This window comes from Suncus etruscus, chromosome 7 (assembly GCF_024139225.1).
Source record: "Suncus etruscus isolate mSunEtr1 chromosome 7, mSunEtr1.pri.cur, whole genome shotgun sequence".
Taxonomy (NCBI): domain Eukaryota; kingdom Metazoa; phylum Chordata; class Mammalia; order Eulipotyphla; family Soricidae; genus Suncus; species Suncus etruscus.
The window spans coordinates 107,452,077-107,475,424 of NC_064854.1; the positions used below are offsets into that span (position 1 = coordinate 107,452,077).

A 23,348-nucleotide genomic window follows, 5' to 3' on the forward strand; every position below is an offset into this window, starting at 1 on the left:
CCTCAGAATGCTCCTATCATATCTGCTCTGAAGCAAGAGAGCCTGTGCCTTACTAAAGAACTTACTATAGAACTGTGGTATAAAGCGACTAGATTAGTCTATGTAAGAGGAAGTCAGTGGATTTCAAAGCCCTCCATAACAGGTCACTTGAAGTAACATTTCTTAGCTCCTTTATCTATCCTTGCTTTTGTTGGTGACGCTCAGGGGTTACTCCTGGCTCTGCGCTCAGAAATCACTCCTGGCTTGGGGGACCCATAAGGGATGCTGGGGGGGGTGGTGTGGAACCACGGTGCATCCTGGGTCAGCCATGTGCAAGGCTAACGCTCTAGCACTGCACTATCACTCCGGCCCCATCCTTTACACATCTTATTAAGAGTCATTTCTTTTGTTTTTGTTTTTGGGCCACACCCAGTGGTGTTTAGGGGTTACTTCTGTCTCTGTGCTCAGAAATCACTCCTGGTAGGCTAGGGGGACCATATTGGATGCCAGGGGTCAAATCTAGGCAGGCTGCAGGCAAGGGAAATGCCCTACCTGCTGTACTATCCCTCCAGCCCTTAAGAGTCATTTTTGACTCACAGGCACTCTGCCAGCTTTGTTCCTGCCTCTTCATTTCAACACTAACACTACCAAATGGGAGCTTCGAAAACCCATAGATTTAAAAGGGTCCGTTAATATGAGCTGAGGAACTTGAAGGCTATTAACTTGAAGATTATTTTTGTTGCACAGGGACTATAGTCTAGTCCTTGGGGAATCACTCAAATGCTTAGAACACTTGCCTTACCCAGAGCACATGTTTTTTTTGTTTTTTGTTTTTTTGGTTTTTGGGTCACACCCGGCAGCGCTCAGGGGTTACTCCTGGCTCTATGCTCAGAAATCGCCCCTGGCAGGCACGGGGGCCATATGGGATGCCGGGATTTGAACCACCGTCCTTCTGCATGAAAGGCAAACACCTTACCTCCATGCTATCTTTCTGGCCCCTGAGAGCACAGGTTTTGCATACTGGAGTCCTAGGTTCAATCCTAAGCCCTACATGGTGTCCTGAGAATCACTAGGAGTAACTCCCAATTATTAGGATGGGAGGAGTACCTGACTGAACTGGGTGTGCCCCCATCCAAAAACAAAACAAAATAAAATAAAACCCAAAAAACAAAAGGAGCAGCTGTCTTGCAAGCAAACAATAAGGTATTCAGTCTGCAATGTGTGTGTCCCTCAGAGAGCATTAGAGAAGCACTATGGGCCCATGCTTAAGCACCACAGACAGGTATGTATGATCTTTGGTCATTTTCACAACATCAGAAACAACAAAGAAAGAAAATGGGGTTGAAAGAAGTAGATGTGAAGTGTGGGTGTACCTATTTGTAACCCTGAAACCCACCCATTTCTGGGAGGGGTCTTGGGAACCGGATAGTAGGTGTAACCTTACCTGCTAGACCCTCCCATTCCTGGGAGGGGTCTGGGAAATGTTAGATAAGGCGTGGACCAAGGGAATTCGGCCCTTTTGGCTTTTCGGCTCTTTTGGCTCTTTGCCCTTTCTGCGCTGCTGTGCGCTCTGGCTTCTGGGTTTCTGTGTTCTAGTCTTTGACCAGCATGGAGCCCAAAGGGAAGATGGCTAACAGGAAATAAGATGCAGGGCTAGCAAAATATTGCTGTGCTTGAAAGGTTATGAATAGGCCACACACATGTGGTGGCTAGGGCTTGAATAAAGTTGCTTCCTGACGCCTGACTGTGAGTGAGTGATTTCACCTGGGCCTGGGACTCGCCGACTGCATAAAGGTTGCAGAGCCACGTGGACTGGAATGGCATGGAGAGAAATCCACCGCCATCCAGCCCCATCGTTAATTATTTAATGCAACATGAAGCTTTCTATCACTTTCTAGAAATGGACTATAATCTGGAGGAAAGGCTTTCAGTTTTAAGTCTACAAAGGTTTCTTAAAAACCCAAGTTCAGGAGTCAGAGCTATAGAATAGCAGAAGGGCATTTGCCTTGTTCATAACAGACCCAGGACTAACCCAGGTTCGATTCCCGGCATCCCAAATGGTCCCCTGAGCCTGCTAGGAGTGAATCTGAATGCAGAGCCAGGAGTAACCCGAGTGTTGCTGGTGTGGCCCCAACACCCCCCCCCCCACCACCACCACCAAAAAAGTTCAGCAAATATCTGAATTTTTGTTTTGGTTTTTGGTTTTTGGGTCACACCCAGCAGTGCTCAGATTACTCCTGGCTCTTTGCTCAGAAATCACTCCTCGCAGGCTCAGAGGACCATATGGGATGCTGGGATTCGAACTACTGTCCTTCTGAACGCAAGGCAAACATCTTATCTCCATGCTATCTCTCCGGCACCAAATGTTGAATTTTAAACAGCTTTTGAATGTGGACAAAAATGTTTGACATATCATAATACAAAGGTGATTGTAACCAATAAATGTTAATATTCAGGGGCCGGAGAGATAGCATGGAGATAGGGCATTTTGCCTTGCAAAAAGGACAGTGGTTCGAATCCTGGCAGCCCATATGGTCCCTCGAGCCTGCCAGGAGCAATTTCTGAGAGTAGAGCCAGGAGTAACCCCTATAATCTCTCTCCAATTAGAATGGATTCATCTTCCTCCTTCCTTCCTTCCTTCCTTCCTTCCTTCCTTCCTTCCTTCCTTCCTTCCTTCCTTCCTTCCTTCCTTCCTTCCTTCCTTCCTTCCTCCTTCCTTCCTTCCCTCTTTCCTCCCTCTTTCCATCCTTTCTTCCTTCATTCTCTCCTTCCCTGCCTTCTTCCCCTTCCTCCCTCTCTCCCACCTTCCTTCCTTCCCCTTTCTTCCCTTCCTCCCTCTCTCCTTCTATCCTCTCTTCCTTACCTCCTTCTTTCATTCCTTCCTTCTCCCTCCCTCCTTCTGTCCCTGTCCCTCCTTCCCTCCCTCCTTTCTTTCCTTCTCTCCTTTCCTTGCTTCCCTCCTTCCTTTTCTTCCATCACTCCTTCTTTCCTTCCTTCCCTCCTCCCTCCCTTTCCATCCTTTCTTCCTTCCCTCCCTTCTTCCCCCTTCCTCTCTCCCACCTTCCTTCTCTTCTCTCCTTCCTTCCATCCCCTTTCTTCCCTTCCTCCCTCTCTCCTTCCATCCTCTCTTCCTTACCTCCTTTCATTCCTTCCTTTTCCCTCCCTCCATCCCTGTCCCTGTTTCCCTCCCTCCTTCTTTCTTTCCTTCTCTCCTTTTCTTGCTTCCCTCCTGCCTTCCTTCCTTCCTTCCTTCCTTCCTTCCTTCCTTCCTTCCTTCCTTCCCTCCCTCCCTCCCTCCCTTCCTTCCTTCCTTCCTTCCTTCCTTCCTTCCTTCCTTCCTTCCTTCCTTCCTTCCTTCCTTCCTTCCTTCCTTCTTTCCTCCCTCCCCCCTCCCTCCCTTCCTTCTCAAATTGCACATGAAACAATATTTGATGGGCTCCACCACTAACACTTTCACTGATCAGCACACTGTTTACAGATATGAGATTCCAAAGAAATGATATTTTTATAATTAAATAACACTTCTCATGTCCTGAGGAAGCAATGGCAAATTCTTGACCTTCTCCAAGAAAGGAGCCTCTCTGCAACAAGACAGCAACTGTTGACAGGGGGGACTATGCAGGGGCCAGTATAGACTGTCTCTGTCCCTCCAGGGCCTCCCTCCTTGACTGGCTTGGGAACAAGACCAACTTCAGGCACCTCTAGGGTATGATCGCTAAAGAAATGACAGGAAAATTAACACAAATTAACATGAGTCCATGGCTTTCTTATATACATATAATGAAGGAGAAGAAAAAGATACTGAAAATACAATCCCATTCACAATGAACCTCAGAAAATCAGTACCTTGGAATTAAAGAGGTAAAAGACAGCACAAGTAAGACTATAAAATAATACTTCAAAAACAAAAGAGGACATAAGAAATGGAAATATACAATCTGCTTATAGATAGGGAGGGTTAACATCATTGGCAAAATGGCAATACTCCCTAAAGCATTGTACAGATAGAGTTCCTATAAGGATATCCATGATGTTTGTCAAAGAAATAAATCAAACATTCCTGAAATTTGTGAAGTAAATCGTCACAAATTAACTAAAGCAATGCTTGGGAAAATGAAGATGGAGGATATCACTTTCACCAACTTTAAACTGTACTATAAAGTGGTAGTAATTAAAAAGGCATTGCATTAGAATAAAGGCAGACTCTCAGATCAGAGGAATAGAACTGAATATCTTGACACAGATCCCCAGATATATGCTAAGTTAATTTTGACAAAGAAGCAAAAAAATTGAGTGGAGCAAGGAAAGCCTCTTCAACAATTGGTGTTGGGAAACCTGGTCAGCTATATGTAAAAAACTGAACTCAGGGGCCGGAGAGATAGCATGGAGGTAAGGCGTTTACTTTTCATGCAGAAGGTCACTGGTTCGAATCCCGGCATCCCATATGGTCCCCCATGCATGCCAGGAGCAATTTCTGAGCACGGAGCCAGGAAAAACCTCTGAGCACTGCTGGGTGTGAAAAAACCACAAAAAACAAAAAACAAAAAACTGAACTCAGACCTCTTTCTTTTTTTTTATATATATAATTTTTATTTTAATCATAGTGGCCTACATATCACTGACAATACTATTTTAGGTACATATTAACATAAAATCAGGGAAATTCCCATCTCCTAATTGTCCTCCCTCCACCTCCGTTCCTGTCCTATCTCCCATATCCTCCTCCCTCACCCCTGGGGCTGCCAGAATAAGTGGTCCCCTCTGTGCCTAGCTAACTACTTAGTGGTCCTACATCTGCTTGGTCTTGGTACCTTTCTTATTTCCTGCTCTAGTTGGGAGGTGGGACTAGATAGTTCAAGTTATGTGGTTTTGTTTGAAGAAGAGAAAAGTAATAAACTAGGGAAAAAATAAAATACGCCGAAAATGGGCGGAGTCTTTCTGGAAGCTTTCATCCTAGTTTTGAGAGACGAAGGGGAAAAAGGAGGTGGAACACCACAACAGTACAAAAAGAAGTGTTAAATAAAACATCCAGTGAACACTCCAACAATAAAGATAAGCACCACATAAAGGCCATGGTCTTGAGATAAAAAAACATGGCAGAGCACATAAAGGAAGAAAAGAAAAGAAGAAAAAAAAATAAATATGAACGGAGACAACAACTTCAATAACCACACCAAAACAAATAAATCGGCAAAAACTAGATAAATAAAAAAAAATTGTGCTTTTTGCCTTTTTTTAATTTTTTCTTCCCTCCTGCACACAGGCTCAGTAAATATTGGGGTCATTTGAAAAGGAATTCCCTTGGCCTAAGAGAAACAGGGTTTCTCCACCCCTGAAGTATATTGTCATGGGATTAACTATAGACTCCTTTCAGGTTCATTTACTCTCCCCTTGGTGCTTTTGTGGTGTATGGAAGACTTCTGCTCCATCCTGGGTGATAAAATCAGACCTCTGTATCTAGAGATCTCGGTATCTGCACAGGAATCTATGATAAAGTCTTTCTTTGTGGTTCTAGAAGTTCTGTCCCCTCCGTGTCATTTTAATCCATTTTCTGTGGTTGGTGACTTTGGTCTTTGCACTGATCCTAGGACGGGGCCTGGGATAGCATCTTTCGTTATGTTTCCAGAGACCCATTCTGTTGCAATTGCTCAGACCTCTTTCTAACATCATGCACAAAGCTCAAACAAAATGAATTAAAGACCTTAATGTAAGACCTAAAACCATATGGTACATAGAGGAAAATACAGGCAGAACTATCCATGACATTGAAGCTAAAGATGTCTTCAAGGATAAAACACCACTGACCAAGCAAATGTAAGCAAAGATAAACAAATGGGACTACAGAATTTAAGATCTTCTGCATCTTAAAAGAAATGATGGCCAGGATACAAAGACCAACATGACTGAGAGAAATTATTCACCCAATACCTATTTAATAAAGGATTAATATCTAAGATATACAGTGCTGGTAGAACTTAACAAGAAAAAAAATCATTCAACTTCATCAATCAAGAAGAGATGAAAAGATAATTCCTCAAAAAAGAAATATAGACAAGAGGCACAAGAAAAAAATGTCCCACATCATTAATCTTCAAGGAAATGCAAACCAAAACAGGACTACAATATTACCTCACACAGCAGACTGACACACATTAAGAACAAGAACAACCAGTGTTGACCTGGATATGGGGAGAAAGGACTTTTATTTACTGCTGGTAGGAATGTTGACTTGTCCAGCCTTTCTGGAAAACAATATGAAATGTCCTCAAAAACTAGAAAGTGAGCTTCCATCTGACCCTGTAATACCACTCCTGAAAATGTACCCCAAAATGCAATGCAATAAAACCCTTTGTACTCCTATGTTCATTGCAGCACTATTCAAAATAGCCAGAATCTAGAAATAATTGAAGTGCATGAGAGCAGATGAGTGGATCCATAAAGCATGGTACATCTACACACTGGGATACTATGCAGCTTTTAGGAAAAATGAAGTCATGAAATTCACTTATACGTGGACTGATGGTGAACATTATGGTGAATGAAATGATTCAGAGAGGGAAAACATAGAAGACTGTATTCATTTGTGGTATAAAAAATACATAGTATGAGAATAATACCCAAAGACAACAGAAATGTTGAGTGGGAGCATAGTTAGACAAAGCGATAGCACAGTGGTAGGGCATCTGCGCTGACCTGAGACAGACTGGGTTCCATCCCTGGCCTCCCATAGCCTGCCAGGAGCGATTTCTGAGCAAAGAGCCAGGAGTAACCCATGAGCATCACTGGGTATGTCCTCAAAACTAATAAACAAAATCAAAACAAAACAAAATAAATGACCAGACAACAAAGAAGCTTTGACAAGCAATACAGACAAGAATAAATACATATTTTCCTTTGTGTTTGAGTTTCCACTGGCCTTTATTACCATGATAATCCTTCAACCTACTCTAGAATTTCAACCATGGAGATGCTTCTCAGAATGTACATGATTATCTAATAAGAAACTGACTTATTGTCACAAAGAGCACTAGAATGTCAGGTCAGAGAGATAATAGAGTAGGCAGGGCATTTGCCTTGCCCTTGGCTGATACAGGTTTGATTCTCTGCACTTCACCTGGACTGATCCGTGAGCACAGAGCCAGGTGTAAGCCCTAGCACCACTGGGTGTGAGCCAAAAAATAAAAATGGGCTGGAGTAATAGCACAGTGGATAGGGCATTTGCCTTGCATACGGCCAATCTGGGATTGATCCCCAGCATCCCATATGGTCCTCCGAGCCTGCCAAGACAGAGTTCTGAGTGTAGAGTCAGGAGTAACACGTGGTTACCACTGAGCATGGCCCTAAAACAAGCAATATATATATATATATTTATATATATATATTAATAGTAAATATAGCTACAGTAAATTGAGACTATAGAAATAAATGTCATTATTACTTAGAATGAATTATATAGTACATGTTCTGTTTAGATGTCAACTCAAAGTGATGTAGTTGGTAAAGTTGCTTTTTTTCTTTCTTACTTTAAGCCCTGGCCAAAGGCCAAGGGAATTTCTGAGCATGACAAGCCATCAATACCTCCAGTCTCAAGGGGGCACTGTTGGGCATTTGTGCCAAATAGTTTAATAAACTAGCACGGCAAGGAAAATTGCCAAGGATGGCACAGAGAGATTCATCGCTTGCGAGGTTTTCACCAGTTGAAACTTGGGAAGGTACCTGGGGTTCATAGAGCCAATTTCTAACTGAAGGGTAAAATTTTATTATGACCTTCAAGACCCTAAGGAAGTGAGCTTGTCAGTCCTTTGGGGGAAGGACTGGGCCCACTATTGCTCTGTCACTCGACTGCACAGTGCATAAGGCTGTGACAAACTCCCCCAATGTCACTTTGTCACAATTTGGAAATGTCAGATCATGTTAATCTTTCAGCAAGGTCCTGAAACATAACCATGTTCCTTAGGACCAACATTTGTCCCAATCTTTTAAAAATAAACAAGGCTGGGGCCTGCGAGGTGGCGCTAGAGGTAAGATGTCTGCCTTGTAAGCGCTAGCCAAGGAAGGAGAGTGGTTCGATCCCCTGGCGTCCCATATGGCCCCCCCAAGCCAGGGGCAATTTCTGAGTGCTTAGCCAGGAGTAACCCCTGAGCATCAAACAGGTGTGGCCCCCCCCCCCCCCAAATAAACAAGGCTGTGCTTAGTTAATTTTTGCTAAATATATGTGGTGCTGAGAGATTTTTGTTTCAGGGCCACATCCAGCATGTTCAGGGGTTAATCCTGACTCTGTAGTCAAGAATCACTCCTGGCATGCTCAGGGAACTATATGGGATGCCAACCTGAGTTGATGCCATGCAAGGCAAATGCCCTCTTTACTGTATTATTACTTGGTCTTTTACTGAGACTTTTTTTTTTTAACAGCTCTTGGACAAACTCTTATCAGAACTTCCAGTAAGGTCTATATTGAAGGAGTATTTTAAATCTAAACACTATTAGAGGTGATGATTGAATGTTGTACCTTGGTTAATAAAAACTACTCCTTTGCTGCAATTAAGTATAATAGAATGATTATGACAGCTTTCACTTTTACTTGGTGTCAGCTGACTTGAAAAGGTTACAAAGTACTGCTACCTATAAAATCTGCCATATCTCTGAAGAAACTGCTTGAGTAGGGAAACTGGAGTGAGGAAAGCCTCACCTCATTCCTCATTTGGGCAGAACAGAGGTGATAATGTTGTACATGGGATAGAGCTTGGCCTGCACTTTACCTCTGACTGGGTTAATCCTAACCTGCCTATTACCACACCACCCATCAGCACTTTGCTGCCAAGCTCTCCCTCAGCTTGCCTTAAGGCCTAGCCTATGGGTTCCTGATACTTAGTCAGAGTTAGTCAGAACATAAGTCCCCCATTCTTTATTTAGGTGCCTATTTCCTAGTTCACTGGATACACATTTCCTTAACAGAACAATTCATTTGTAAGCAAATCTTTGAATTGTTTCCCTAAGAAACAGGACTCAACACTATATCTGTATTTCAGCACGTGAAAGTTTGATGGTTTCAAGTTAAAGAGGTGCCTTTCCTTGCCCAGAATGACTACATTTCCCTAAAGCTCACTTCTTCTCCAAGAGAGAGTCAAGCAAAAAATGAACATTTCTCTTAGAGTAGAAAAAAAGAGACTCTTGACCTCTGGAAAATGAATCAAGACCACCTACTCCTTTAGTGCAACTAATGCGGAAAGAATTAGCCATCAGAATCAAGCTGAACTGGCTCTACTTCTAGAGGTAAGATCTGATTTTTGGTGATCAATTCTACAAGTAAATGGGGCCTCCGTACGGTACACTTTTTAATCATGACAACAAAAGAACCAGTCTGCCGACCATGAAACTTAAGGGAAAATTGTTCTTATTTGTGTAATGAGTTTGACTTCCTAAATCAACAAATCTCTGTTTACTGGCTTCACATCTGAAGTGGCAGCTTGCAACTTTGGCAAATCTCCATGCATTTCAACTGTAATCCTAAATTACCCTTATTTGCAGCAAAATCTACTTCACTTTTAGGATTGGTGAAGCCATCACTCACTAAGTCTTTGAAAGTCCCCACGTCCTCATTAAACCGCACTGGAAAATTGAGGATTCAGTGATGGATACAAAAGCTACAGCACCTTGTCACTTTGCTCTTGGTTTCATGTCCCGAAAATGCCCAGATGTTTCCATCTCGCTCTTTTCTACAAGGGCTGTTTGGCCCTGGGGGGGACTGAGGAGCAGCCGCTGCTCTCCTGGCACTAGTTAATCTACAGTCCTGTCAAACATGTCACACTAGCCATGAATCATGGCCTCCTGCAGAAACAGCTTCAAGCCCCCGAGCACTGCTCACGGCAGACAGCTGCATGCCTCGCCCACACCCACGGCAGCCTCTTCCCACAGAAGACTTTATAAATCATCTTTCAGATAATCCAAGGGCCCGAGTGAAGGCTTCAATAAAGATAAAAAGAAAGAGAAAAATTTGTCGAAAACAAATTGCTTGTCTTTCAAGCAGACACCTTCTGGGGAGTTTTCTTTCTTTCTCCCCAGCCCAGCAGACACTTTCTTTTCGCAGGCCACGAGTGGCACTCCCTTCATCTAAACAATCTGGAAATCCTAAAGAATGTTGTTTTTGCATAGTTAATATTTTCGCGTTTTTCTCCCCCTCTTTGTTCTTGCCCGGTATAATATAATCCTTTGCACCTGCGAAAGCTCCGCAGACCGCCGACTGCCAAGAATCCACCGCATGGTCCTGCCTCCAGGACCACAAGGCCTGTGTTGGAGGAGAAAAAAAAAATACAAGCTGTTAAATATTTGAATTTATCGGAACCTCCTGTGGGTTAATTCTGGGGATGGGAACTGAAGTGAGAAGCTATTTTAGTGACATACCTCACTGATGACATAAGTGATTTTCCTGAGAGCTTGACTGTTTTCTAAAATAAGTCATAGAAGAGCAAGAAAGAGTTGCATCTGAGGGGCTGGAGCAATAGCACAAGAGAAGAGTGTTTGCCTTGCATGCAGTCGACCCAGGTTCAATCCCCATATGGTCCCCTGGCACTGCCAGGAATAATTCCTGAGTGTAGAACCAGGAGTAACCCATGATCACTGCCAGGTGTGACCCAAAAACCAAAAGAGAGTAAGTAAGAGAGTGAGAGAGAGAGAGAGAGAGAGAGAGAGAGAGAGAGACAGAGACAGAGACAGAGACAGAGACAGACAGAGACAGACAGACAGAGACAGACAGAGAGAGAGACAGAGAGAGAGAGTTCAAAGGAAGCAAGTGTGCACATGCATGGGAATATGCAGATTATAAGAGTAAGATCTAGCTTGATGACTATTATAAATGTTACCCACATAATGCTTGACATATAAATACTATAGCTCCTACATTAGCTAAAATGTAATATACACTTAGTTCTTCAATTCTCTTTTTCAGATCAATAACTCAGGTTGCTAACAGTTGAAGGATTAACTTTGTTACCAGTTTAAAACTGTGTCAAAAAGAATTTTGTACTTTTACATAATAGGTGGAGGGTTTCACAAACAATAGTTTCAAACTAGAGAAAACTACATCAAAGCTGCACTGTCATGCCATTAGCTGGTGGTCTATTGGAATACAAGATCCAAGTCACATCTAATGGTGCACAATGCTGCTCTGAACATGTCACTGGTCTAGGCCCTCAACAGACCTCGAACAACCTTAAACAATCCTCAAAACTGGATCCTATAATAATGTATCCATAATAATAATAATAATAATAATAATAATAATAATAATAATAATAATGTTTATCTATCTAGCCTTTCCAACAGAAGAGCCTGTACTTTCATTTTTTTCTCTTTTGTTTGTTTCTTTTGGGGGTCACAACTGGCAGCACTAAGAGGTTACTTCTTGGCTCTGCGCTCAGAAATTGCTCCTGGCAGGCTCAGGGGACCATATGGGATGCCGGGAATTGAACCCGGGTCTGTCCTTGGTCGGCTGCATGCAAGGCAAACGCCCTACCACTGTACTATCAGTCCAGCCCCTTTCATTTTTCACTCTTTCTTTTTTTATTGTCAACCTTTTATTTATTTATTTATTTATTTATTTATTTATTTATTTATTTATTTATTTATTTTGGTTTTTGGGCCACACCCGGCGGTGCTCAGGGGTTACTCCTGGCTATCTGCTCAGAAATAGCTCCTGGTAGGCACGGGAGACCATATGGGACACTGGGATTCGAACCAACCACCTTTGGTCCTGGATCGGCTGCTTGCAAGGCAAACACCGCTGTGCTATCTCTCCGGGCCCTTATTTATTTATTTTTTAAATATCTCTATTTAAGCACCATGATTACAACATGATTGTAGTTGGGTTTTAGTTATCAACAACAACAAAAAAACATACCCCTTCACCAGTGCAACATTCCCACCACCAATGCCCTCCACCTCCCTCCTTCCCCACCCCTTGCCTGTATTCAAGACAGGCATTCTGGGGCCAGAGTGGTGGCGCAGCGGGGCCTTTGCCTTGCATGCTGCTAACCTAGGATAGACCCCTGGCGTCCCATATGGTCCCCTAAGCCAGGAGCGATTTCTGAGCGCAGAGCCAGGAGTAACCCCTGAGCATCACCAGGTGTGGCCCCAAAACAAAACAAAACAAAAAAAAATAAGACAGGCATTCTACTTCTCTCACTCATTAATATTGTAATACTAGTTGTTAGTGTAGCTATTTCTCTAATTGCACTCATCACTCTTTATGGTGAGCTTCATATCGTGAACTGGTCCTTCCAGCTTCATCTCTATTGTCTCTGGTATTATTATAATAATGTCTTTTATTTTTCATAAAACCCATATATGAGTGAGACTATTCTGTGTTTATCATTTTTCCTCTTTTTAACATTTAGCTTTACTGAGACCTAACTGCCACCTGCTGAAATTACCCATGTTTAAAATATGCAATTTTGGGGCAGGTGCAATAACATACCTGGTAGGGCATTTGCCTTGTATGCGGATGACCTGGGTTTGATCTTCGATATCCCATATGGTCCCCCTGAACCCTCAAGGAGTGAATCCTGAGCACACAGCCATGAATAAACAACCCCTGAGTACCATCAGGTATAGCCCCCCAAATAATGCAATTTGGGGGAGGCTTTGGGATTCCTAGTGGTTTTCGGGAGACCTCGTAAGTGGTGCCAGAGATGGAATTGGGATGGACCTCATGCAAAGACAAGCACCTTAGCCCTGGAATTTCCCCTCCAGCCTAACGTATGCAATCTGGTAAGTTTTGCCATATTGCACACACAAGATCATAATAGTTAGGATAATGAATAGACATCATTCAAAAGAAGTTTTCTTGTGACTCAGGTATCTGTTACTGGCAATTTTTGGACAAGTGGTTCCAGTAGTTCAGTGAGTAGCTGCTCAGGGCCTGTGGTGCCAAGCACTGACAGGAACATACTGGCAATGCTTAAGAGCCTCCAGGGATGCACCTGGTGATGCTCAGGGGACTATGTGATATGAATCTGGGGTTGGTCATATACAATGCATGTGCACATATGTGATCCCTTGTGCTATCTTTTTTTTAAAATATGGAACGCTTCACGAATTGCATGTTCCTTGCGCAGGGGCCATGCTAATCTTCTCTGTATCGTTCCAATTTTAGTATATGTGCTGCCCAAGCGAGCACCCCTTGTACTATCTTTTTGATCCTGTTATTTTTTGTTTTGTTTTTGCATTGGGTCACACCCTGTGGTGCTCAAAGTTTACTCCTGGCTCTGTGATCAGGGAATCAATCTGGGCAGGGCTTGAGGGACAAGTGTAGTTCTGGATCAAACCTGGGTTAGTTGCATGCAAAAGAAGTGCCTTGCCCACTGTACTATCTCTCTAATCCCTGCCATTACTCCTTTAAATCACACTTGTTTGTTTTTGGAGCCACACCCATTGGTGCTCAGAACTTACTCCTATCTCTGCACTCAGCGATCACTCTAGGAGTACTCTGGTGACCATTTGCAGAACCAGCGATAGAACCTGGGTCAGCTATGTGCAAGTCAAAAGCCCTACCTGGGGCCGGGAAGGTGGCGCTAGAGGTAAGGTGTCTGCCTTACAAGCGCTAGCCAAGGAACGGACCGGACCGCGGTTCGATCCCCCGGCGTCCCATATGGTCCCCCCAAGCCAGGGGCGATTTCTGAGCTCATAGCCAGGAGTAACCCCTGAGCGTCAAACTGGTGTGGCCCAAAAAAAAAAAAAAAAAAAAAAAAAACCAAAAGCCCTACCTGCTGTACTATCATGCTGGCCTCATGTATGCACCATTTTATCCTCACTCTATATGTACATGCAAGCTGAGGTAATTTAGAGTCACTTGCTGAAGTTTAAACAGTGACTAGAAGAACTAGGATGTGAATCAGACAATATAGTTGAGTATAAAAACATGTAAACTTGGACCTAGAGATTATAGTCATCTGGATAGGATATAGGGTGGTATTTATAAGTGTCTGTGTTTCCACAGTCAGACTGTTCACATAAACAGATCACTGGACTGATATTAACTTATCCCAATGAAGGGACAAGGATAGTGGGCAGACAGCCTGGCCTACAGGCATGAGACTGAGTTTGATTCCTGGCACCATCCTACAGCTGAGGGTGATCTCTAACATCACAAGAAAGAATGTTGGTTTTGAAAGCAGATGCAACCAGCGTGCAACTTCTGGCAAACACTACAACTAAAGTGGGTGATCTTCAAGAAATCATAAACTCCATATAATCATATAAATGGCCCCCAGTCATCATAACAGTAAAGGATAAGTAAGCAGGGAAGACAAAAAGCAAAAGAAAAAACTCAACAAATATCCATTGAAAAACTATATTAATGCCCCAAACAACTTGCTTTATGACATGAGTTTGTCATTTTTTCTTAAATAAAGAATATAGAAACTTCAGAAAAGAACTACTGCAACCGAAATATGAGTGTTCTACAATGATTCATTTGGGAGCAACTTTATAAATTCATTAAACAATAACCTGACTTGTAAATGTACTGTGGACAGGTTATAAAAATATTGTAAAATTAAACTTTTGTTCATGTGAAAGCTCCAGACGACTTTTACAACAAAAATTGGCTAGAGAAACAAGAAAAAGTTTGTTTACAGGAAAGGTAAGTACTATATAAACTCAGGGAACAGAATATAGTGAAGGCAGTGGTATAAATGATTACCACTGACAATATACGTTACCACTTATTAAATACCAACCATGTTCCAGGCACTACACTAAAGATTGTGCACTTCACATTTAATTTTTGGAAAAGTGTATATTATGTACCCAAACACAGGTGTGAGTCATATACTAGAGCTGTGAAGTGGTCTAAGATTATATACATACACAAATTCTCTCTGTCTCTGTCTCTGTCTCTCTGTCTCTGTCTCTCTCTCTCTCTCTGTCTCTCTCTCTCTCTCTCTCTCTTCACACACACACTTTAAAGAAGCAGAAGCAGAAGCTGATGGTTTGGCTCATCCAAAGTCAGAATTTGTAGTATGACAGCAAATACGTAATATAGGCGTTCTCACTGATGATGTGGCTCAATTCTACTGGAACTACATTTTAAAGGATCTATCTGAACACACACACACACACACACACACACACACACACACACACACACACAAGATTAATTGCTATAATTTCTCAACCTTACTATTTCCATTGCCATAAAGGTTTGATGGATATTCTGTTGTTGTTTGGGAAGAGGAGTCACTTGTTTTGTTTTGGGGCCACATCCAGTGTTGCTCATTGCTTCTGGCTCTGCTCAGGGATCATGCTTGCTTGGAAGGCTATATGAAGTATTAGCAATTAAACCAGGGATAGTCAAGTGCAAGCTAAACTTTTCTTTTTTTTTTGGTTTTTCGGGCCACACCCGTTTGATGCTCAGGGGTTATTCCTGGCTAAGCGCTCAGAAATTGCCTCTGCTTGGGGGTACCATATGGGACACTGGGTCCCGATCCTTGGCTAGCGCTTGCAAGGCAGACACCTTACCTCTAGCACCACCTCGCAGCCCCTCCCCCCAAGCTAAACTTCTTACCTGCTGTCCTATATCTACAGCCTGAAGGTCACGAATTCGAACCAATGACCTTCTGCATTAAAGGTAAACGCCTTACCTCCATGCTATCTCTCCGGCCCCTGGGGGTCATTCTTTTAAAGGCAGTTAAATGAGCAGAGAATTCAGTGATAGGAAGATCAACTACTGGAGTCTCAGAGGATTGATATAAACCAAAATAAGAATTTACAGGGATCACTAGAGATAATGCGTCTGCCTTGCAAGCAGTAGCCTAGGACAGACTTCGGTTGGACAACTCCCCCTCCCCCCCCCAGTGTCCCATATGGTCCCCCAAGCCAGGAGCAATTTCTGAGCGCATAGCCAGGAGTAACCCCTGAGCGTCAACGGGTGTGGCCCCAAAAGAAACAAACAAAACCAAAATAATTTACAAAGACGTTGGCTGTTAACCCAATTAAATTAATGGGTTCCTTTTACTTTTTTATTATTCTTTTGGTTTTTGGATCACACCCGGCAGTCAGGGGTTACTCCTGGCTCTATGCTCAGAAATTGCTCCTGGCAGGCTTGGGGAACCATATGGGATGCCCGGATTCCAATCACGGACCTTCTGCATGCAAGGCAAATGCCTTAACTTCATGCTATCTCTCCAGCCCCTCCTTTTTCTTTTTCTTTTGGTTTTTGGGCCACACCCAGTGGCGCTCAGGGGTTACTCCTGGCTATGCTCTCAGAAATAGCTCCTGGCAGACATAGGGATGAGGGGGGACCATAAGGGATGCAGGGATCTGAACCACCATTGATCCTGGGACAGCCGCTAGAAAGGCAAAATCCCTATGGATGTGCTATTTCTCCAGCCCTACTATCTTTTTGTTTGTTTTTGCCACAACCGATGGCGCTCAGGAGTTATTCCTGGACGCTTTCAGAAATCACTCCTGGCAGGCCTGAGGGATCTTATGGGATGCCAGGAATCGAACCTGGGTCAGTCCTGATGACAGATAATAACAGATTATGGAACCTGATCTGCTATGCTATGCGGGAGGCAAACACCCTACCCACTGTGCTACTGCTCTGGCCCTTCCTTTCACTTTTTTTAATATATATTTATTTAAACACCTTGACCACAAACATGATTATAGTAGGGTTTCAGTCATATAAAGAACACCCACCTTCCCCAGTGCAATATTCCCATCACCAATGCCCTAAATCTCCCTCCACCCCACCCTCCTTTCACTTTTTAAATTAAAAAAAAAAAGAAATTAAGGATTTCAGATGAATTCATGCATGTTTCTAGCTTGAGTTAATGTGAAATCTAGGTTTCAGTAATGAGACCAGTAGTCCAAAATATTTACTTTTACTCCTGTGGCTTTCTTCAATTTTCCAATTTGCTTTTTTTCTGGGTCACACTGAGCAATGCTGCTAAGAGTGGAACACTACACTATGCTGGAAGGGGGTCACTCCTGGTGGTTGGTGCTGATGGAGGCAAATAGGAATTATGAAGTGCTGAGGCTTCCAACATACACTCAGACTATCGAACTATCTCTCCAGGCTGGGATTCATTCTGAAACAATTCTAGACTGAAAGAAACGTTCCAAAAATGTAATTCCCATAAACCCCTTGCCCATTTTCTCCTAATGTTGACATCTATTATCAAGGATAGTAGAGACATGATCGACACAGATTCAATCCCTGGCACTACATATGGTCCCTCAAGCACAGCAAATGGTTCCTGAGCACATAGTTAGTCCTAAGCACGGTTAGGTGTGGCTCATAAATACGACATAACACAATTATCAGCACAAATTAAACTTGGTACACTGTACTACACTGTCGTCTAGTTGAATTTCATTGTTCATACTATTTAAAAGCACGTGGTTTTAAAATATAAGCCTCCCCCCCTGAAATCTGTTAGAATACTGCAAAGGATCCTAAATATGTAGTAATATCACTACAGAAGCAAATCTGTTTATTCTAATGTCCCAAGTGATTCTTCACTCATTCTTTATTCAAGCTCTACCAGAGAAAGAATAGCATGAACTAGGAGAGCCACCAGGCAGCCAGTAAGTCAAAGCTCTCAGTGGCAATACCGGCACAAAGAACAAACAACACTGGAAAAGCGGAGTCTGAGGCCAGCTCAGATACCTTCTCTTAGAGTCAGCAGCAAGAGGAGGATTTGGGTAAAAGAAGAGGTTTTGAAGCCCAAACACCTGCATTTTCAACTACTACACTGCTGTAGTACTAACATTGTAATTAAGTGCTTTGCCATTGTGAAAGAAAACTTAATAACTTGGATCCTCTTTGGCTACTACTAAAGTAGTAAAAAGGGGCTGGAGAGATAGTACAGCGGGTAAAGCACTGGTCTTGCGTGCAGCCAACCCAGGTTTGATCCCCGGCATTCCATATGATCCCTAATGAATGCAGAGCCAGGAGTAACCTCTGAGCATTGCCAGGTATGGTCCCCAAACAAAATAATTAAAAATAAAAAATAGTGATTTAGTTTCTGGCTCCCAATCTTGCAAGATTCTTAAGCTCTACCACCTTCTTTTTATGATATAAAAATAGGTAAGTGTATAGAACCGTCTCCTCCATTTTAATTAAATGACATTAATTTATTTGAGGCACAGGGGGAAAAAAAGCACTCATCTGTGTAGTCTTACTACTGTCATTTTGTCATTTTAATACCTGAAGCTTATAGCTAAATAAAAGCAACAGATGATGATGTCCATGCTCATATGCCCCACACTGTGGTCCATCAAGTTTTCATGTTATTTTGCAAATGCTTCACAACATACACTATAAAAAGCAATTAAGGCAACAGTTGCCTACATTTTATCATTCAGCTGAATGAACTGGATATCTGTGTAATACTAATCTGATAACATTATGAGGGAAAAAACCTGAGTTCCAAACCAAAGTTTTTTTTTGTTTTTGTTTGTTTTTGGGTCACACCTGGCATCACTCAGGGGTTACTCCTGACTCTATGCTCAGAAATCAGCTCAAGGGACCATTTCGGAAGCCGGGATTCGAACCGATAACCTTCTGCATGAAAGGCAAATGCCTTATCTCCATGCTATCTTTCGGCCCCCCAAACCAAAGTTTTATATCGAAAAAACTATGCAATTGAGATTAACCATTAAATTTTCACTTTTGCGTTGGCATGGCTCAAATAAATTATAATCAAGCGGCCAGAAGGTTAAAATGAATTTGTTCCACAGAATTATGAATTAATTGACTTAAAATTTAAATTAAATTTATCTTACACTAAAATTGGGGATTATTTTGGTTATAATGGCAGCTAGGTTGAAAATATGTATTTTGGGGGAGGAAACTGGGTTTTTCAGCCACAGCTGGCAACACTCAGAGGTTACTCCTGGCTCTGTGCTCAGAAATCACTCTTAACAGACTCAGGGGACCATATGCAGTGCCGGGAATCAAACCCAGGTTGGTCCCAGGTAGGTCCTGGGTTGGCCACATGTAAGGCAAATGTCCTTCCTGCTATGCTATCACTCGGTCCCCAATTGAAAATATTTTGAGAAGCACAAAGCAGCAATTTCAGATTGGTTGTTTTATTTTTGAGAGGTTGGGTAACACCCAGGAATACTCAGGGCTAACTTTTTCTGGCTTTGTGCTTTTTGGGATCACTGCTGGCAGGACTCAGAGGGCCATATGGGGTCAGAAATCAAACTCAGATGGCACTAAAGGCAAGGCCGATCTGTTTGTTGTACTATCCCTCTGGCCCTATATATATATATATATTTTTTTTTTCCTTACCTTGTTTCTGGTAAACTTACTTTGTATGGTCGAGATATTTAGATACTTGTCCTCTAAATAAATAACACGGTAACAAATAATAAGATATTTTTGTTGTTGTTGTTGTTTTTGAGCCATACCCAAATGCGCTCAGGTGTTACTCCTGGTTCTATGCTCAGAAGCCACTCCTGGCAAGCTCAAGGGACTATATGAGATGCTGGGAATCAAATTGAGGTCTGGCCTGGATCGGATGTGTGCAAGGCAAACGCCCTACCGCTGTGCTCTCTCCAGCCCCAAACAATAAGAATTTTAAAGAATGTCTTTAACAAATGTCTTTGCTAGCAACTAGAGAAAAAAATTCATATATATATATATTTTTTGGGGAGGGGGTCACACCGGCAATGCTCAGGGGTTCCTCCTGGCTCCACGCTCAGAAATCACTCCTGGCAGGCTCGGGGGACCATATGGGATACCGGTATTCAAACCACCATCCTTCTGCTTGCAAGGCAAACGCTCTACCTCCAGCCCCAGATTTTCATAAATTCATATATATTATTATTCAACAAGAGTAACATAGGCTTCAAAAGCTGAGTTTGCTTAATAATATATGTTTGTTTCATTTTGGGGGGTTTGGGATACACCTGGCAGCACTCAGGTGTTACTCCTAGCTCTGCATTCAGAAATCACTCCTGGCAGGCTCAGGGACCATATGGGATGCTGGGGATCGAACCCAGGTTGGGCATGGATCAACCACAGGCAAAGCAAACACCCTACCCACTGTGCTATCACTCTAGTCCCAATAAAGTATAAGTTTAACAGAAGAAATATTTGGGGATATGTATAGCTAGGTTTATATTGGTGCGGTATACTTTCTGATGGGAGATACTCTGAGCCTTCAGAATCCATGGTCTGATGCTTTTTATTAGTGATGGGGTAAGAACAAAGTTCTCAGTTTTCAAAATCTAAACACATTATGATTGATAATTATAAAATAAAACAAACATTATAACTGATGCAGATGATGAAAGTGTGAGTTAACAGGAAAGCTGATCATTTGTAATACTGATGTCTGCAAATGCGCACTCGGATTGCTATGTTTATGTTGGGAAACAATCCTTCCCGGCATAAGAATAAAACAAGCTGAAATAAAGAATTGAGGACCTAATGTTGACAAGCTCCAGTTACTTAAAAACAGATACACTGGCCAATCTCTAACCTCAATAGCACCAGAAAAATATAAACAATAATGAGTCACTTAGATTCGTCAACCTCCAGAAGTGCCCTCATCAAAACTTATTTCCACAGCAGAGGGACCTCATTCCCCCAACAGTGGCATCCCACATAGAAAGAAGGTAAGCAAAGGTTATACACAAAGATCTGGCACCTAAAATATATGCTGCCTTGTGAGCTGTGTCTGTTCTCTTTATCCTGTGTAAAGAATAGTAGGAGATGTGAGTTGGCCAAATGTCATCATCCCAAATGTTCCTTCTTGGCTCAGAAGAGACGCATATAATTGAGAAATGGCACACAGACTGCAGTGCAAGGATTAACATTTACCCAACTGGACCAGGCTTTCTGGTGAGCTATGCTATGATGGTTCCAAATTCCTGTTTAGGTTCAGCTGGAATGAGAACTAAAACCAGCAATGGTGTCTGCCTAGACAAGAGATGCTACAACAGAGCGAATGTGATCATATGGACTAGTTTAAGAAACACACAACCGAACACAAATAACCAGGGGGCAGCCGAAGAAAAGTGACAATGGCAAGAGGGGTTGTGTGCATCTCCAATGAAATTAGGTACCAGTAAAGATATTTAAAAAAATGATACTACTAATAAAATTTTTTTAAAAAAGTATTTCTTAAAATATATACTTGTTTGGAAGTCTAATTAAACTCTAAAATATGGTTATTTCCCCTTTTCTTCACACTTTATTTTAGCCTCCTGAAAGTCAGCACTGCCTCTTCATATGAATCTTTTATCTGAGTGATCATCTTTTTTAAATATATTTTTATTTAAGTAACACGATCATATTTGGGTTACAGTCATAATCAGAACACCCCCCTTCACCAGTGTAACATTCCCCCCTCCCCCTTCCCATCCCCTGCCTGTATTCGAGGCAGGCATTCTACTACAGTTATTTGTTTTTAAGTTCAGTAAGTTGTATTTTTTTTTACTTAAAGGATAAGAGTAAAAAAATAGTAAAGGTGTGATAGTGGGAATCGCCATTGTTTGCATAGGTCCAGAAAAATGGGAAAATGGAGAAAAACTCCTTGACCTGATTACAAAAAGGCCTCACCCTAGAAGTTTATTGGCATAAGACAGACTCTGGGTTCCAGGCATACCAGTTCGTCCAACTCCATCATTCTCCGTGGTCCAGGTGAAACTTTTTCACACTTTAGCTATTGTTGGTATCAGATTCTTATATTTAAAGACTCTGGATTCTGTGTATTTCTTTCATCAGGCTGATGTGGAGCATCCTCTAGTTTCAGCATACCATTCAATGCAGAGCGATCTGCCCTGCATACAGACTGTTGCTGAGTCATCTAGGTATTGGGAGCACTCTTTGGAGTAAGTCAATGCCAAAGCAGTGGTAGGTCTTCCCCAGTAGAGGCTTGGATCCTGGTAATGTTATAGACAATTGTGGTTGTTTCCATAGATGGTATCCATTGTTCAGGTGTGTGTGGGCGATGTCCATTCTTCTGAGGCCTAAGCCAAATCATTATGGCAATGTTCAGGGTAAAAGGCCTAATTACATTACCAAATTTGTGTTCCCATCTCTATTAGATAAGAACTTGTTTGCCTATGTATTATTTTCCATTTTAATATGCCTATGCAAAAGAGAAGCAATGCCACAAGATATTGTTGGTGCATCTGGGGACCAATGAATAAAGTCCAAAATTCCCCATAACTTGGTACAAACATGAAATCTATACAGTGATACTCTTCTACCAGTATTGCTTATAAAACAGATCTCAAAGGGGGAAAATCAAACAATCAAATAACAAATCCAGTGGGCAAAATTGACACTATATGAGGATATTCGACAAGAGTTATAGATGTTAAGGGAATACATCTGAGATATACAAAGGAGATACATGTGACCCTTTTATGTTTTAGAAATAGTCAAGAGGGAGGGGGGGTGTTTCCGAGATGCCAATTTGGTCTGTGATTGGACAAGCGAAGAGAGCATGGAGCCATGTCCTCCCCTTGTTGCCTGCTGAAGCTTCCGACTCCCCGAGAGGCTTTTGCTTCCTAATTGCTGGAAGTTGAAAGTTCAGCAGACCCCTCCCAGCCCCTTGCAGGAACAAGGAAGCCTGGGGTCTCTTTTAAATTGCACCTCACTGGAAACCAATTGCTGGGACCCTGAGCAGGTGTCCAGGAATAACCCTGGGGACGTGGAGGATGGAGAGAGAAGGCTGTGGGGGGCTGCCGAGGCTGCATCTTCAACTTATCTTGGCCAAAAAGCCGACAGCATGGAACCTTGCCATGACGTGTTGCCTGCTGAAGCTTCAGACTCCACCCAAAAATTACTGTGAAAGATATGTAATCTACCTTGGCCAAAACAAAAATCATTAGTACAGAAAATGGTTAAATGTGGGGTAACAAGAGATGGGAGTGAGGGAGTAAAGGAATAAAACGAGCGCCTGGACGCAGAAAATGACAAGCAGATGAAACACAATGATATATATTTCTTATAATGTTCACAATGGACAAGTTTAATAAGGAAACTTCCCTGATAAGTCCTAATGCCATAACCTATTGTGACCCATGTCCCGCACCCCTTTCTAGGCCTGGTTAAAGCAAGCCTTTGGCATGGCAGAGGGCTGCCAAACGCCATGCTGGCAGGACCTCTCCCTCGGCTACCAGGAAGGAAAGAGATCCTTCCCGAGCCAGAAGGCCAGAAGGTCACAGCCCCCGCCCCTAGACCCTCCCTTCGGAGCCGGGAGGGAAATGGGGAGAGCCTAGGAAAACCAATAAACTCCTCCAAGGGACCCACCTCGGTGGCTTGCCCTGCCATGTGGCCAGGCAAAGCCCTGGAGTACCGGAGAAGGAGGTAGAGGGGTACTGGGGTGATCCATGTCCCGCAC

The 23,348-nt window shown here is 42.6% G+C and overlaps 1 protein-coding gene and 1 non-coding gene across 2 annotated transcripts in view; both read right to left on the bottom strand.

Moving 5' to 3' along the window:
• Nucleotides 1–23,348, bottom strand: part of SLC25A26 (solute carrier family 25 member 26) — a 149,864-nt gene that overhangs the window by 6,928 nt on the left and 119,588 nt on the right. The window contains exon 7 of the mRNA XM_049777119.1: nucleotides 10,195–10,264. Coding sequence (XP_049633076.1) covers nucleotides 10,195–10,264 — 70 coding nt within the window. The remainder of the gene's footprint in view (nucleotides 1–10,194; nucleotides 10,265–23,348) is intronic.
• Nucleotides 13,050–13,153, bottom strand: LOC126015250 (U6 spliceosomal RNA). The gene has a single exon (XR_007498136.1). It is a non-coding gene; the product is annotated as a U6 spliceosomal RNA (small nuclear RNA).